Source organism: Oikopleura dioica, chromosome PAR (assembly GCF_907165135.1).
Source record: "Oikopleura dioica chromosome PAR, OKI2018_I68_1.0, whole genome shotgun sequence".
NCBI classification, from domain to species: domain Eukaryota; kingdom Metazoa; phylum Chordata; class Appendicularia; order Copelata; family Oikopleuridae; genus Oikopleura; species Oikopleura dioica.
Genome location: NC_137293.1, coordinates 1,254,338 through 1,266,808, shown reverse-complemented (window position 1 = coordinate 1,266,808; position 12,471 = coordinate 1,254,338). Strand labels below are relative to the sequence as shown.

Sequence of the window (12,471 nt, the reverse complement as noted above, 5' to 3'; positions counted from 1 at the left end):
CACAAACTTAACGATCGTTACTTTACCTAACAGATCGAGTCTAAAAACAGCTAGACTCGATCAAAAAATACTGCTTACTGTTCATACTTTTCTCTTCCGTTAAAACTTTTTGACACAACTGTTGAATATTTCTATGTTTGCCAAAAAAATCCATAAAAATTAATAAAAATCATAAAAATATAAATCGTTTCTTTCTCATTTATTTGCAGGATGATCAAATCAATGTTTGACAATGAAAAATTGATTGAAAATTGAGCTCTAGAATGCTAAGATTTGAGGAAAAAAAGGCGAGCAAGGTGAAAGTTGACGAAGGATATTTATTTTCCTTGCGAGATCGATGTAATTAGATAAACGTTGAGCAAGGCATGAGCTTACCGTTGACCCATAATATGTTCGCCCATCTAAATTCTGAAACTTGCTTTACTCAACATGATCTATAAACTTATTACCGATGCCAAATTTAGCAACAAACTTGGCCGCGTAAAAATGACCAGAAACTTCTTTTAGAAATAAGTATAGCCCAAAAATAAAGACGTCAAGACGTAGGAAAACCTGAATGACTCAATACTTAATCAAAATTTCCAGTGAGTTTTTCTTGGAAGAAAAAGTGTAGGAAATTGGCAGGAAGAAAATCTAATGCGTTCTTTATATGGAAAATCAAATGTCTTGCCGTCATAGAAAAAATATTGTTTTACGATCGGTAAATATTCTTTTATAAAAATCGCGTCGATGCACAGTCCATTCAAATTCAAAACTGACCAAGACGACCGAAAAGAAGACAAGATGGGAAGTTCTCAAAGGTAAGGAAAAATGGGTGGAGAGATTTGAGGATTTGATGTTAAAATGAGGATAAAAATTAAATAGCACTTCGTCGCCCAAGATAGGCGATAGGCATAACCAGCGAAAGCGTGATAAGTAGAGGTCTTGCGGGGGCTTTTGGATAGGCTAATGTTAAGAAAAAATTCAACGTTGCCCTTTTAAATCCCGTTTATTGAGTCATGAATCACAAAACAAAGTCTAAAAAAGACGTAGATATGGTTTTCCCTCAAGACAAATTTTCATCCCTTCTCCGCGTTCTAAAGGAATCTTAAGGGTTTCCACTTGTAAATTAGCATTTTCCAATGAATAGAAATCCTTATCCTTTATTTTTTTTTCCGGATTACTAAGTGTCTATTTGCTAAATTACAAGTTGCTTCAAATAATCAAGGAAGCACTTTCTATTTTTCCTTCCCTTTTTTCTTTCCACCACTTTCCCGTCCCTTATCAAAAAACGCAAACATGCATAAGTTGCATAAGACGCAATCGGGACGGCAGACTTGTCAAGGATTCTCTTCAATGTGCGGCTCCTTACAGGAGATAGCTCACTATCACTTTTCCGCGAGCGGAAGATATTAAATAATCTTGCTTTTGGAAACATACTTGTTCTCTTCGAAATCCGCCGTTTTCTTCCGATCACAAAACTGAGGGTATCTAACCAATTTTCAAGCTTCTCGATATCTAGGTTAACCCTTAGTTTGATAGAAACTGTAGCGAAAATAACTCTTGAATTAAGCTCAACGTTCACAACGGAAATGAATTTCGGTGGAACAATTGTGCCCAAGAGGAATCCGAATTATGAAGAAGCCGCTGTGAAACTGAAGAAAGGCTTCTCCAAAACGATTGGAATTCACGAAGAGCCGATCATTGAGGTTTTCACGACCCATTCGAATGCGCAGATACAGGAGATTGTCAAGGTTTACAAAGGGTGCTATGGAACAGATTTGATGGACAAGTGAGTTTATAATCCCTCAATTAAGGGGGTATCGAACGTTAAATTCGATATTTTCTCGTTCTTAGAAAAGGCTTTGATAGTGACACCCTTATTATGTCAATTAAAAATTTAGTCCTTAAACTCTGAATTAACAAATAAACTCCCTTAACAATATCATTTAGAATCGAAAAATCAAGCGAAACGATTTGCGAAAAGGCTTGAAAGCCCTCTGCCGAACGCGAAAAAATCATGCTGCCCACAAACTGAGGTAATAATTGTTCGAAGAGCGGATATATTCCGAATTAAATCTATTAATATCATGCAAAACACTAATTGCCCAACAACGCATTTCGTTACATATTGCGTCCTTTGTTCTATCGAGAGATCGGGTGCATCGGTAAATAAAGAAATTAGAGTTGGATACGTATGATTTGTTTTGACGGTAACTGTCTTTTTTCAGGGCCGCAATTAAGGGAGCCGGGACAGATGAAACGACGCTGATTGAGATTATTTGCTCGCAAAGCAACAAAGGAATCACTGGTGAGTTGGCTGGGCATCTTTGAAAATGAAAAAAATGTTTAGAAATCAAGGAAGAGTACAAAAAGGAGTTCGGCCGGGACCTCGAAAAGGATGTCAAGGGCGATACCAGCGGTGATTTCGAAAAATTCATGGTCTGCTTGCTCCAGGTAAATCAAAAAAATTAACAAAAAGGAAATGTTTTCCTCAGGGTACCCGAGAAGAAAACCAGCCACTTGACCGAGCCGCTGCTGAGCGAGATGCTGATTTGCTTATCAAAGCTGGTCCCAAGAAATGGGGAACTGATGAAGAAACCTTTTCGATGATCTTCGCTAGACGATCTTTTGTGCAATTGAGGGAAATTATCCTGATCTTTGAAAAGAAGACGGGAACTCTGATGGAAAAGATGATCGAGAGCGAAACTAGTAAGGTACACTTATCAAAAATGTTAATTTTTTGCATCATTTTATTTTTGCGAAATCATTCGTGAACAAAATATTCCCCATTTGAGTTCATTCCAAGTTGTGATCCTTAACATTTTCAAGTTTTTTGAGAAAGACTGAGTACCTTCCATGTTCAAGGCTTTTTTCATCCTCTGCATGCGACGTTCCATTTCGTCAAGACTAGTGCCCTGCTCTAGGCTTGTTGTCCCGTAAACTCGAGCTTCTTGAAGCAGCTGATTACCGACACTCTCGGGAACAAATTTAATGTCTTTTGTAAGCTGGTTGGGATCTCTAACTGGCAGTGGAACCAGTTTTTCTTGAAAGACCTTCTCATATTTTGCGAAAAAATCACCAGAAGAGGGATTTGTACCTATTCCATTCGAATGATCACTTGTAAATTGGGTGTTAGGATCAAGCTTATTCACTTTTGCTTCAAGTTCTGCGATTCTACCGTAGAGATCTTGAATAGTTCGAGAAATATTTTTGAATTTGAAGTTGACATAAGAATACCAGTTTGTAATTCAAATAGACGAAGCTCATTCTTCACCATCTTTTTCATCATTTTTTCTAGCGTTAAAATCATATGCTGATCCATTTTTTTCTCGCAAAAAGAATTCGACCGGGGTGCTTTTCGAACAGGAAAGATGGTTTGTTTCTCTGGAGACAATAAATATTTTTGATAACGTTTCCAAAGTGTCTTGTTGACACTGTACGATAGGAAATTTTACTGACTTCGGGAAAATTGACGTTTGTAATCTTTAGGAGCTCTGCAGCGCGTATAAAACTGTCGTCAAACTTGCCAAAAATCCTGGAAACTATTTCGCTAGGTAAAACTTTTTCTTTTTTTTTCTCACTAAAGCCCTTTAGCCGAATTTATAAAGGCATGAAAGGAGCTGGAACCGACGAAGACACAGTCATTTGGAACTTGGTTTTCACTGCTGAAATCTGCCTCGAAAATGTGAAGACCGAATTCAAAAAGCTCGGCAGTGGAAAACGAACTCTAGAAGACGCAATCAAGTCTGAATTCAGAGGAGACGCAGAGAAACTTCTGCTTGCTGTATGCAAGGGCAACCGAAACTGACTTAATTTATTTTTAACAATCGACAGCAAGATTTTGATCTTTATGACGTTTATAAAAAAAAAACTTTCTTTAAACAATCATCGATTCATTTTTCATTGAAATTCTCTTCTTTGTACAATTTTTCGATCTCTCTTAGAGATTTGAGCATCCGTAAAGCAGAATGACGATTTGTTGGTTTTGGATCCCAGCATTCCATTGTCAGTTTTGCCACTTTCTTGAAAATCGGGTCTCGAACGATTTCATGAGGAATAATAGGCCGCTGTCGGCGGTGGACGACGACGTCTGTCATTTGAGGAATTGAGGGATCGGGCAGATTTCCAAGCTCACGTGTGTATGGCTGGCTAAATCATTTTTGGAAATTGATTGAGGAAGGCAATTTACTTGTATGGGCACAAGTCATCAGTGACCATTCCCTTTAAAAGTGTACGACTGAGAATTTCCCAAATTACCAGAGCAATCGAGTACATGTCAGCCTTTTTGTAATTCTCGAACGAATCTCTAGCGAGTGTGTCTCCCAGAACTTCTGGAGCCATGTACCTAAAAACGTTTCCCGATAATCCCGAAAATCGCCTTGAAAAAACCTTGTCGTTCCAATCTTTTTACTGAAGAAGTTGTCAGGCTTGTCTTTTTCGTCCACTTCCCACTGATCCAGTCGAAGAGACAGACCGAAGTCGGCAAGAATGCATTCTCCGCCGTTTGAGACGAGAATATTTCTAGATTTGATGTCTCGATGGACAATGGCAATTTTGCTGATTGTCTTCATTTCTCCATTGATTTGCTTTTGAGTGTGAATCGTTCGGTGAAGGTGCTCGATGGCGCACATCACTTAAAATCATTTTAATCGAGCAATCGAATTAAAACATACAGGAATTCAAGAGCTTGAAACATTGGGGCGGCTTCAAACTTCGATTATGCGTCCTCAAATAATCATAGAGCGATCCATGCGGATGAAATTCAGTGACGAGCCATCTTTCAGTCGCTGTCCCGTTATCTCTGGAAGCGGCAGCGATGACTCGCAAGATGTTCCGATGAGAAATCATCTGAGTCCTGAAAATCTCCAACTCGTGTCTCCAGCTTTCGTCATCCCAAGATTGAAACTTTTTGACTGCAATGAATTCTCCATGCCAAAGCGCGCGGTAGACTGAGCCATGAAGTCCGGACCCTGTTTTATGATGAATAATTTGGTTAAAATTAACAATTTTTATGATACTAAAATCGATCACCATTTCCTATTTCTTCAAGCCCTTTTATTTGCTGGGCTATTGTTTCTTTCCCTAAAGCTGGCATTCCCCCTCCAGATCCTTAAAAATCATTAAAAAAATTTTTCATGTTGAAAAGAAAACCTGATAGAAAAGGAAGGGAGTCATCGGTGAAATCAATGCTTATTTCAGCACCAGAGCCCGAGAGATCAATCGATTTATCTTCAGCTTCTTTTTCCAGTTGGCATTTATCGTGTAATGCGATTTGTTCCTCTTCCTTGTTTTCCAGCAGTTTTTTCTTCTTTGCGTTTATTCTCTTATTCCGCACAACCAAGAAGATGAGGCCTACAAACAATATCGAGATACATAGAATAAGATATCTGCGATTTAATTTTTCTTGGTAGATCTCCATGTGCTTGAAAATCGGCGCCTTTTCCATTCTTTCCGAGCAATAATCTCCACTGTCGCAATATTCTTCCGGCTCTCCTCGCTGATAATCGTATTCGCTCGTATTCACACCAAGAGGCTTTGTGTCGACGCAATCGTACAAAACCATGTAAACGTGACATCTTTCAGACGTACAGTTTTTGTTTCGATGACTTTTTCCGTGTTCCTCGCCAGAAACTGTACGAAAATTGCGGATTCTACGAGAGCATTGGTAACAATTTGTGCGCTCTTTGTCATCGTAGTTTTCAGTAATTTCTCCAGAACTAAAAATTTCTTTTTTTTTGACCTTATTTCCAAAAAATATTGGTTGAAATTTTTACTGTGTAATATTTATTCAATTCAAATTTAGTTCTACCTGTTAGGATATGAAATAGCAAAATGATGACATGAAATATTCGTCCCCTCACATCTCAGCAACAACGAAAGAAACAAAATTTCCAAAACTCCAAATTTCATCAGTACATTTTAAGGGACGTTTCGATTTCTCTTTTTGTTTGCTTTTAGATGCGAAATTAGCTATTTAGAGCTGCGCGTTCATTCGAGGATCTTTCCAGACAGAATGTATTCTGTCGATTTTGCATTTTTCGGTGAAAACTATTTCATTCGTCCAGCAGAATATTTATTCAAAAGCAGTCAAAAGATAGTTTACTACAGAAATGAACAACCCAATTGTTCCGATGCAGTAAGTATAAGTAGTCCTGTTCTGCATTTTCTCCTCCATCTCGTCTTCATTAAGTCCAGCGTTTTCATCCTGTCGCTTTTCAACCATCAACGAAATGTCCATCATCCCGTAAATGGCTTGAAGGAGGATGCTGATGCTTGAAAGCGCGATTTTAAAGTGGATTGGGTATCGAAGACAATAGGTTTTTAGCCGCGCTGAAATTATAAAATGTCTAGTAGACAAGTTGTTCGAAATCAGACCTTTGCCTTCAAGGGCGTCGTAGCATTCTTGATGAAACTGATCCGGACAGTAAGCATCGCAGTACTCAAGCTTCTCAATTTCATTTCTGAAATAATATTTTTTTTACAAAAAAATTCTAGTGCCTACTTTAATGTTATGAAATTTCCAACGAGCAAGGCAGAATTCAACGCTTGTGAGTTCAAAGTTCTTATCTTCTGAGCAACCCTGGCACTCTTCTTCTTCTCTTCAGGCTTTTCTTCTTCTGGCTCTTCTTTTTCCGGCAGTTCAGGTTCCACAATACTTTTTACGCGTCGCGACATTATTGTCACTTTTTTCTCTTTTTATGTGCCGATGAGGGATATTTTCTTTACAACCATGAGTTTACAAGTGAGGAGAAGTTGTAAAAACACCGCGAAACGAGGAACGATGACAAGGAAGAATTAACCAAAAGGACAACTTTTCAGACTTTCTATTTCATCGCTAGATCTCTTGATTTCATTGACAATGAATCATTGTGGAATTAAAGTTATGTAAAGAAATTGATCATGTAAGGACCCCCCCTCCCGTGAACTTTTTCGAAAAATTTATTTTCGGAATTTCAAAATTATGACCCCGGAAATGGATTTTACGTGTCAAAAAAAAACGATTTTGAGGCTGCATTTTTTGGGGGTCTATCAGATAGACTCTATCTCGACTCCTTCACCTTCAAAATCGCGTTTGAAAATTGGACTTTTTGGCGAAAAATGACGAAAAAGTCCCGATTTGCTTAACCTTAGCCGGTCAAGGTACTCCAATTTTGGATCAAGGGTCATTTAATCGCATTTAACTCCAAAAGTTGAAGAAAAAATTTATTTTTAAATCAACTTTGAGGACCTTTTTTCGATCGCCTTTCGAATGGTAGGGTTTTAACCCATTTCAGATTGACCAAAATGTTGGCAGAGCCATATTCTCTCGAAAACTCAAGGCGCCATATATGGCGCCGGGTAATAACAGGAGGTACTCCATATATGGCGTCCTTTGACCGGTACCCGAGCTTTTTCCCGGCAGCGGGGCGATTAGTTTTTCACGAAATAAATATTATAAAACTAGTATTTTTCCATTCTTATGCCCTAATAAGATTTTCATATGGAAAACAAGCAGATAAAAACATCATTTAGTTTATTTCAACCGAAATCAATTTTTGACTTTTTTCTCGTCAATGATCATTAGCGAGAATTTTTTTTCGGATTCATTATTTTCTTAGAATTTTTAAAATTAATCCATGCTTATATTGATAAAAATGATTTTTGATATATTTATCAAAAGTTTTGAAGAAAAAATATTGATTTTTTCTATTAAAAAAACGGTGCGGCGCCATATTTGGCGCCTTTTGACCGGTACCCGAAGAAAATCATTTTTGGCCGGCTAGGGTTTAATTCCTCCAAACAAGTTTTAACGATGTATTTAACTTCCACCCACACTACGAAGCCAAAATACGGCTGTTTTGAAATTTTCGATTTTTTGAGGAAAATTGCTGACGGGGGTCCTTAATTTTCGACAAGCTGATTCATGTTGAATTTTGTACTGAATACACGACTGAAAATAATGTTGTTGTTCAAGAGCCGTGACGGTTTGATTTGAGATATTCAACTCTCATATTCGTTCTTACTATAATATGCGCCTCTTCTTTATTTTTCTTGTTGAAACTTATAGCGCGCAAGATCACGTCCTCGAGAAAATACCCTTCCGCTCCGTCAAAACACAATATCGACATATTGAGTTGTATCTCCCTGTGACGGGGCCCATCAGTGACTTCTTTCATCGAGATGCTGCAAATCAGCTTTGCAAATCGGTACATTTTCCAAAAACAATCGAACATAATTTTTCTTTCAAGAAGGGAATGAGACTCCCAGACCCGTTGGACTTGAATGAATCAATCGCTATTTTCAAAGACCAAAAGGGAGAGAATTTTCAGTGGGAAGTTTATACAGGTAATTTTTCCTTATTTGTAAAAACATTACCTATGTACATATTTTTTCATGAAAAAAATGAAATCTGATCATTTTTGGTTGCAGGAATCACGCGGACAGAAATTCCTGGTGGAAAAGATGACTGGCTCACTCATTATGATAACCTTGCTCCTAACATCAGCTGGTCTTCAAGATTTGATTCCTCAGACGGCTTTTCAATGGACACCCAGCATCATCCGCTTCCAAGGTTAAAAATCTTAATTACAAAAAAACATCTTCATTTTAGAGAAGACTTTGGACTGTGCCTTATGCGTGAATACACGGAATACTCTGATGCCTTGCTTTTCAATATTTGCGACAACCGAACGATTGGGAGTTTTCTCTGCGAGGATGATAATAGAGATTTTGCCCTCAAGACTTTTTTGAACAAGACTTTTATTGAGCTTTATGGGGATTTTATTTATGATGATCATATCTTGACTGAGTCTAGCTTGAAGGAAATAAATATTAATTCTCATGAGTTTCGTTGGATTTTGAACCGCTCTCCTCGAAGAATACTGTAAGAAAACACTCTGTTTATCACTAAAATCTTGTTCAGAGACGCAGCGGCGCAATGCAAGTCAGAAGATTCAACGCTTCATCACCCATCAACGATGAATACTGCTTACTACAAGGAATATATTCTTCCCAGAATTTCAGTTGATATTTTATGGCTCAATGGGTACCAAAAAGATATTAATATTTGGGAGCTAGAGTCAAGTCCAATGGGAGATTTCACAGCAGCTGAGCTGCTCGGCGGACCAGTAGGAAATAATCAAGCTTCATGATTACATTCGTGTTCTAAGCGACTACTGTTCAAGGAGGATCTTCCGGAAGAAAATCTCGCAAGAACATGGCTGCAACTTAGTTTTGAACATTATATTCCAGAGGCTAAAAGACGCTATGGTTTCCCATACAAGGAGGAGTAAAATAAGTCTAAAATTATAAATTTCAAAAAAGGCTTATTTTACCTTGCGATAGTACACAGTTCGAGGCAAAGATAACAAACTAAGATCGACGACTAAGTTAACTCAAGCGTACACAATGTGCATGAAGGTCCAAAGGGATAACTTAACTCTTTGATTAAGGAAGTTTTAGGTCATCGAAGAATATCCAGAAATTGAAAAATTCAGGATAATGCCTTATAAGAGACCTCCTGAGCTAACTCTCCGTTCTTTTGAAGAAAATACTGGAATGGGCGTCTTTCTGAAACTCGATCGAAGGCTTATTATTGCTGTATTTTTTATTCTTTCCGGCTTTATTTCTGTTTCATGCACAATTTTCATTTGTATAATCTCAAGATGAAGATGAAAAACCAGCAATAAAACATAAGATCAACAGTGTCAAAACTTTTTTTTTCTAGATCATAAGCTCCCTTTTACGATCTTTGGCAGAACGAAGGAGACAAAAGTTCAAGCTTCAGTGAATGTGCGAAATATAAATATTGATTCTTAGAGACGCGTTCAGAAGTAATTTCATTCTGCTTTCATTTTTTGTCATTTGAATTAACCGCCTCGTCTCTGGTTTGACCTAAACGAAATAAGAGAAAAAACAATGGGGCGCCCAGACGAAAAATATTGATCTTTCCCGCCTCAACCAGGCTACGTGAACCCTGCTTTTGCTAACTCAGGAAATTTGAAGAGAAAATCAATACTCATTAAATTAGGGAGGTTCAACTCAATCTTCATCATCCTCAGACCAATCGGCACCGCCTTATCCATATCCTCCACCAAATAATCCAGGAATGAGTGCCCCTCCTCTGCCTGGCTATCCGCTTCCGGAATTCGATGGGCAAAATCAACAATTTATCCCAGAGAAACCAGAGGAGAATCACGACCCGTCGCATTTACCACACGATGCTGAGTTGCCTTCTTATGAGTGGGCTACAAGTAAAGCTTTCTTTAATTCAACTATATTGTATTAAAATATGATTTACAAAATAATCATCAAAATTAGATATGGTGCCTCCTTCTGCTCCCTTAGCTGGCGAGTTAGAACATCCAGACGCAAGCTCCTGGGATGAGAAATTTACGATGGATGAAAATACCGCGATTCAGTGCCTTGAAGATTATATTGACGAGAACTGCTGCTGGGGAAAAGGGCCGATGAAGAAGATGAAGATTATTTCTGTCGAGCCTTCTATGGCTTTCAAGGTAGCATATTGAAGAATTAGAATGATTTTCTATTCACTCTAGTATCGACTGACCAGCTGGACGGAGAAGAGATACACGGAATGGGCACATGAGCCCTATCACTGGGGCAGTTTTGTCGACGGTCCTGAAAATGGACCGCAGCCAGATCCTTGGTCAATCGAAATTCCGAGACCGCAATTGGAGAAACCGAAAGATGAGAAAAGTCAAGATGAAGTCGAATGGGAAGGAAAAGGCAAAGAAAAAAGGAAGATACCACACACTGAGCATGTTAAGGTCGGTATTCAATAGAATGGACGATTTTTATCTGTTTCAGATTTGTTGGCATTGCCACGGAAGAGGAAGAATAAGATGCTCAATGTGTCATGGAAGTGGAGAAAGCGGCGTTGGCGATAATAAGCGAAGATGCTCAACTTGTCATGGTAGTGGCCGCCGGAGATGCACGACTTGTCACGGAACAGGCCGACTGAAACACTTTCTCATGCTTATTGTCAATTTTGAAACAGAAAAAGACCACTTTATTCATGAAGAAACGGACTTGCCTGATGAGGAAATCATGAAAGCGACGGGAACTTGTCTTTTTCAAGAGTCGAACTTTGCTGTCGGATGGATCCAGAATTTTAGAGTCAATTCTGTGAACGACAATTCCGCAAAACTCGTTCACGAACATCGGACGAAATGGCCGGATCGTCGAGTCTGGCGACAAGCTCATGTATATTATTAATAAGCTTTCTTAATTAGTTAAAAATATTTTAATAGCAACTCGACTCGGTGCCGGTCTTTGAAATAAGATACAAAAAAGGGGACAAAGATGGGCGGTACTGGATTATGGGAAATAACGAACTAATCTGGTCAGATGTAAGTCCTAATTAGTTAATTGAAAAAAATTTGATTCTAAGGACTACGATGCTCAATGTTGCTGCTGCTGCTATTGCAAAGATGGAGGTTGCTGTAACAACTGCGCCTGCTGCAATAAATGTTCCTGTGCCATCATGTAAATTCATTCATATACTGACACTGCTAATACATTAGAAAATCGTAAAAATTCTTTCTTCTTCAATTTCAATGAAGAATCTATATTTAAGATCGTATAAATAATTGTTTAAGCTTGATTCTTTAAAAACACGAATACTTGTTATATTTTTTATTGAAAGTTTGAGTAAGAAGAGATTATAGCACCGATAACAAAAAGATATGCACCTTCACTATCAGAGTCACGTTCAGAAGCACGTTCTAGCTCTACTCTCGTCATAAAAAATTCAACATTTGAATAAACCGCGTTGTCTCCGCCTTGACCTCAAAGAAAATAAGAGAGCAACATTAGGTCATCTTGGAAATACAATTCTTACCCGCCTCTGCTAGGCTACTTGAATCGCGCTTTCACCAAACAAGCCAAGAATGGGTGTTGCATCTTCACCGGACACTCAGCTTCCGGAATATAATGAACAGAATCAACCGTTTATCCAAGAGAATTCAGAGGAAAATCAAGACCCCTCGTTATTACCGCACGATGCTGAACTGCCATCATATGAATGGGCTACAAGTAAACTTACCTTTTATACAAAATTATTATATTAAGATGTTTAAACGAAAAATTATGAGTACATTAAGATACGGTCCCTCCTTCCGGCCCATCAGCTGGCGAGTTAGAGCATCCCGATGCAAGCTCCTGGGGTGAAAAATTGGAACGTCCTTGTTATGTCCCCGAATGTCCCGAATGTCCCCAATGTCCCCGACTTTTTTTTTAAAAAGGCCAAAAAAAAAAGAAAAACCTTTTCATAGGGAAAAAAAGAATTTTTTTCTTAACAATTTTGTTCTAGAGACGATGATTTTGCTAAATTCAATGATTTTTCTACCACAAATTGCGCGGAGCGCTTCCTTCTTTTTGACATTTTGCCAAAACAATAACGTTCTAGAGACGAAAAAGTTGTTATTGAGTTCTTATTTTGCACTATTTTTGCATGATCCGACGGAGACATTCGGGACATTGGGGACA

The 12,471-nt window shown here is 38.3% G+C and overlaps 5 protein-coding genes across 5 annotated transcripts; 3 read left to right on the top strand and 2 right to left on the bottom strand.

Moving 5' to 3' along the window:
- The first annotated feature begins 700 nt into the window (after positions 1–700).
- Positions 701–3,864, top strand: LOC145701070 (annexin A13-like). The gene is made up of 9 exons (XM_081778298.1): positions 701–800; positions 1,553–1,771; positions 1,837–1,882; positions 1,933–2,018; positions 2,211–2,290; positions 2,333–2,436; positions 2,478–2,696; positions 3,472–3,536; positions 3,577–3,864. Exons 1-9 carry the CDS (start codon positions 730–732, stop codon positions 3,788–3,790), a joined length of 1,104 nt encoding a protein of 367 aa, XP_081634424.1. The 5' UTR covers positions 701–729; the 3' UTR covers positions 3,791–3,864.
- On the bottom strand, positions 3,778–5,946 carry LOC145703713 (activin receptor type-1-like). The gene is made up of 7 exons (XM_081781105.1): positions 5,792–5,946; positions 5,134–5,699; positions 5,022–5,091; positions 4,656–4,954; positions 4,372–4,615; positions 4,172–4,327; positions 3,778–4,131 (listed from the first exon to the last, which is right to left on the bottom strand). The coding sequence occupies exons 1-7, from the start codon at positions 5,890–5,892 to the stop codon at positions 3,876–3,878; spliced, it is 1,692 nt and encodes a 563-aa protein (XP_081637231.1). The 5' UTR covers positions 5,893–5,946; the 3' UTR covers positions 3,778–3,875.
- A 109-nt stretch (positions 5,947–6,055) lies between these two features.
- On the bottom strand, positions 6,056–6,781 carry LOC145701069 (uncharacterized). Its single transcript, XM_081778296.1, has 3 exons — positions 6,485–6,781; positions 6,358–6,443; positions 6,056–6,312 (listed from the first exon to the last, which is right to left on the bottom strand). The coding sequence occupies exons 1-3, from the start codon at positions 6,655–6,657 to the stop codon at positions 6,056–6,058; spliced, it is 516 nt and encodes a 171-aa protein (XP_081634422.1). The 5' UTR covers positions 6,658–6,781.
- A 1,127-nt stretch (positions 6,782–7,908) lies between these two features.
- On the top strand, positions 7,909–9,625 carry LOC145704459 (uncharacterized). Its single transcript, XM_081781914.1, has 7 exons — positions 7,909–8,168; positions 8,211–8,307; positions 8,392–8,533; positions 8,573–8,845; positions 8,885–9,089; positions 9,132–9,381; positions 9,424–9,625. Exons 1-6 carry the CDS (start codon positions 7,992–7,994, stop codon positions 9,252–9,254), a joined length of 1,017 nt encoding a protein of 338 aa, XP_081638040.1. The 5' UTR covers positions 7,909–7,991; the 3' UTR covers positions 9,255–9,381; positions 9,424–9,625.
- Positions 9,626–9,841: 216 nt separating this feature from the next.
- LOC145705133 (protein SSUH2 homolog) lies at positions 9,842–11,503 on the top strand. Its single transcript, XM_081782589.1, has 6 exons — positions 9,842–10,214; positions 10,282–10,478; positions 10,521–10,751; positions 10,792–11,187; positions 11,235–11,333; positions 11,375–11,503. Exons 1-6 carry the CDS (start codon positions 10,070–10,072, stop codon positions 11,471–11,473), a joined length of 1,167 nt encoding a protein of 388 aa, XP_081638715.1. The 5' UTR covers positions 9,842–10,069; the 3' UTR covers positions 11,474–11,503.
- Positions 11,504–12,471: the final 968 nt, after the last annotated feature.

Bases quoted from the DNA above. Each gene is read 5' to 3' on its own strand.
- LOC145705133 (XM_081782589.1), top strand. From the start codon at position 10,070: ATGAGTGCCCCTCCTCTGCCTGGCTATCCGCTTCCGGAATTCGATGGG. The intron at 10,479-10,520 runs GTAGCATATTGA...TATTCACTCTAG, and splicing joins AGCCTTCTATGGCTTTCAAG to TATCGACTGACCAGCTGGAC. The intron at 11,334-11,374 runs GTAAGTCCTAAT...TTTGATTCTAAG, and splicing joins ACGAACTAATCTGGTCAGAT to GACTACGATGCTCAATGTTG.
- LOC145701069 (XM_081778296.1), bottom strand. From the start codon at position 6,657: ATGTCGCGACGCGTAAAAAGTATTGTGGAACCTGAACTGCCGGAAAAA. The intron at 6,444-6,484 runs GTAGGCACTAGA...ATATTATTTCAG, and splicing joins GGAAATTTCATAACATTAAA to AAATGAAATTGAGAAGCTTG. The intron at 6,313-6,357 runs GTCTGATTTCGA...TTATAATTTCAG, and splicing joins CGACGCCCTTGAAGGCAAAG to CGCGGCTAAAAACCTATTGT.
- LOC145704459 (XM_081781914.1), top strand. From the start codon at position 7,992: ATGCGCCTCTTCTTTATTTTTCTTGTTGAAACTTATAGCGCGCAAGAT. The intron at 8,534-8,572 runs GTTAAAAATCTT...TCTTCATTTTAG, and splicing joins CAGCATCATCCGCTTCCAAG to AGAAGACTTTGGACTGTGCC. The intron at 8,846-8,884 runs GTAAGAAAACAC...AATCTTGTTCAG, and splicing joins CGCTCTCCTCGAAGAATACT to AGACGCAGCGGCGCAATGCA.
- LOC145703713 (XM_081781105.1), bottom strand. From the start codon at position 5,892: ATGAAATTTGGAGTTTTGGAAATTTTGTTTCTTTCGTTGTTGCTGAGA. The intron at 5,092-5,133 runs GTTTTCTTTTCA...ATGATTTTTAAG, and splicing joins CTCCCTTCCTTTTCTATCAG to GATCTGGAGGGGGAATGCCA. The intron at 4,132-4,171 runs GTAAATTGCCTT...AAAATGATTTAG, and splicing joins GATGACTTGTGCCCATACAA to CCAGCCATACACACGTGAGC.
- LOC145701070 (XM_081778298.1), top strand. From the start codon at position 730: ATGCACAGTCCATTCAAATTCAAAACTGACCAAGACGACCGAAAAGAA. The intron at 2,697-3,471 runs GTACACTTATCA...TGTAATCTTTAG, and splicing joins TCGAGAGCGAAACTAGTAAG to GAGCTCTGCAGCGCGTATAA. The intron at 3,537-3,576 runs GTAAAACTTTTT...AAAGCCCTTTAG, and splicing joins CCTGGAAACTATTTCGCTAG to CCGAATTTATAAAGGCATGA.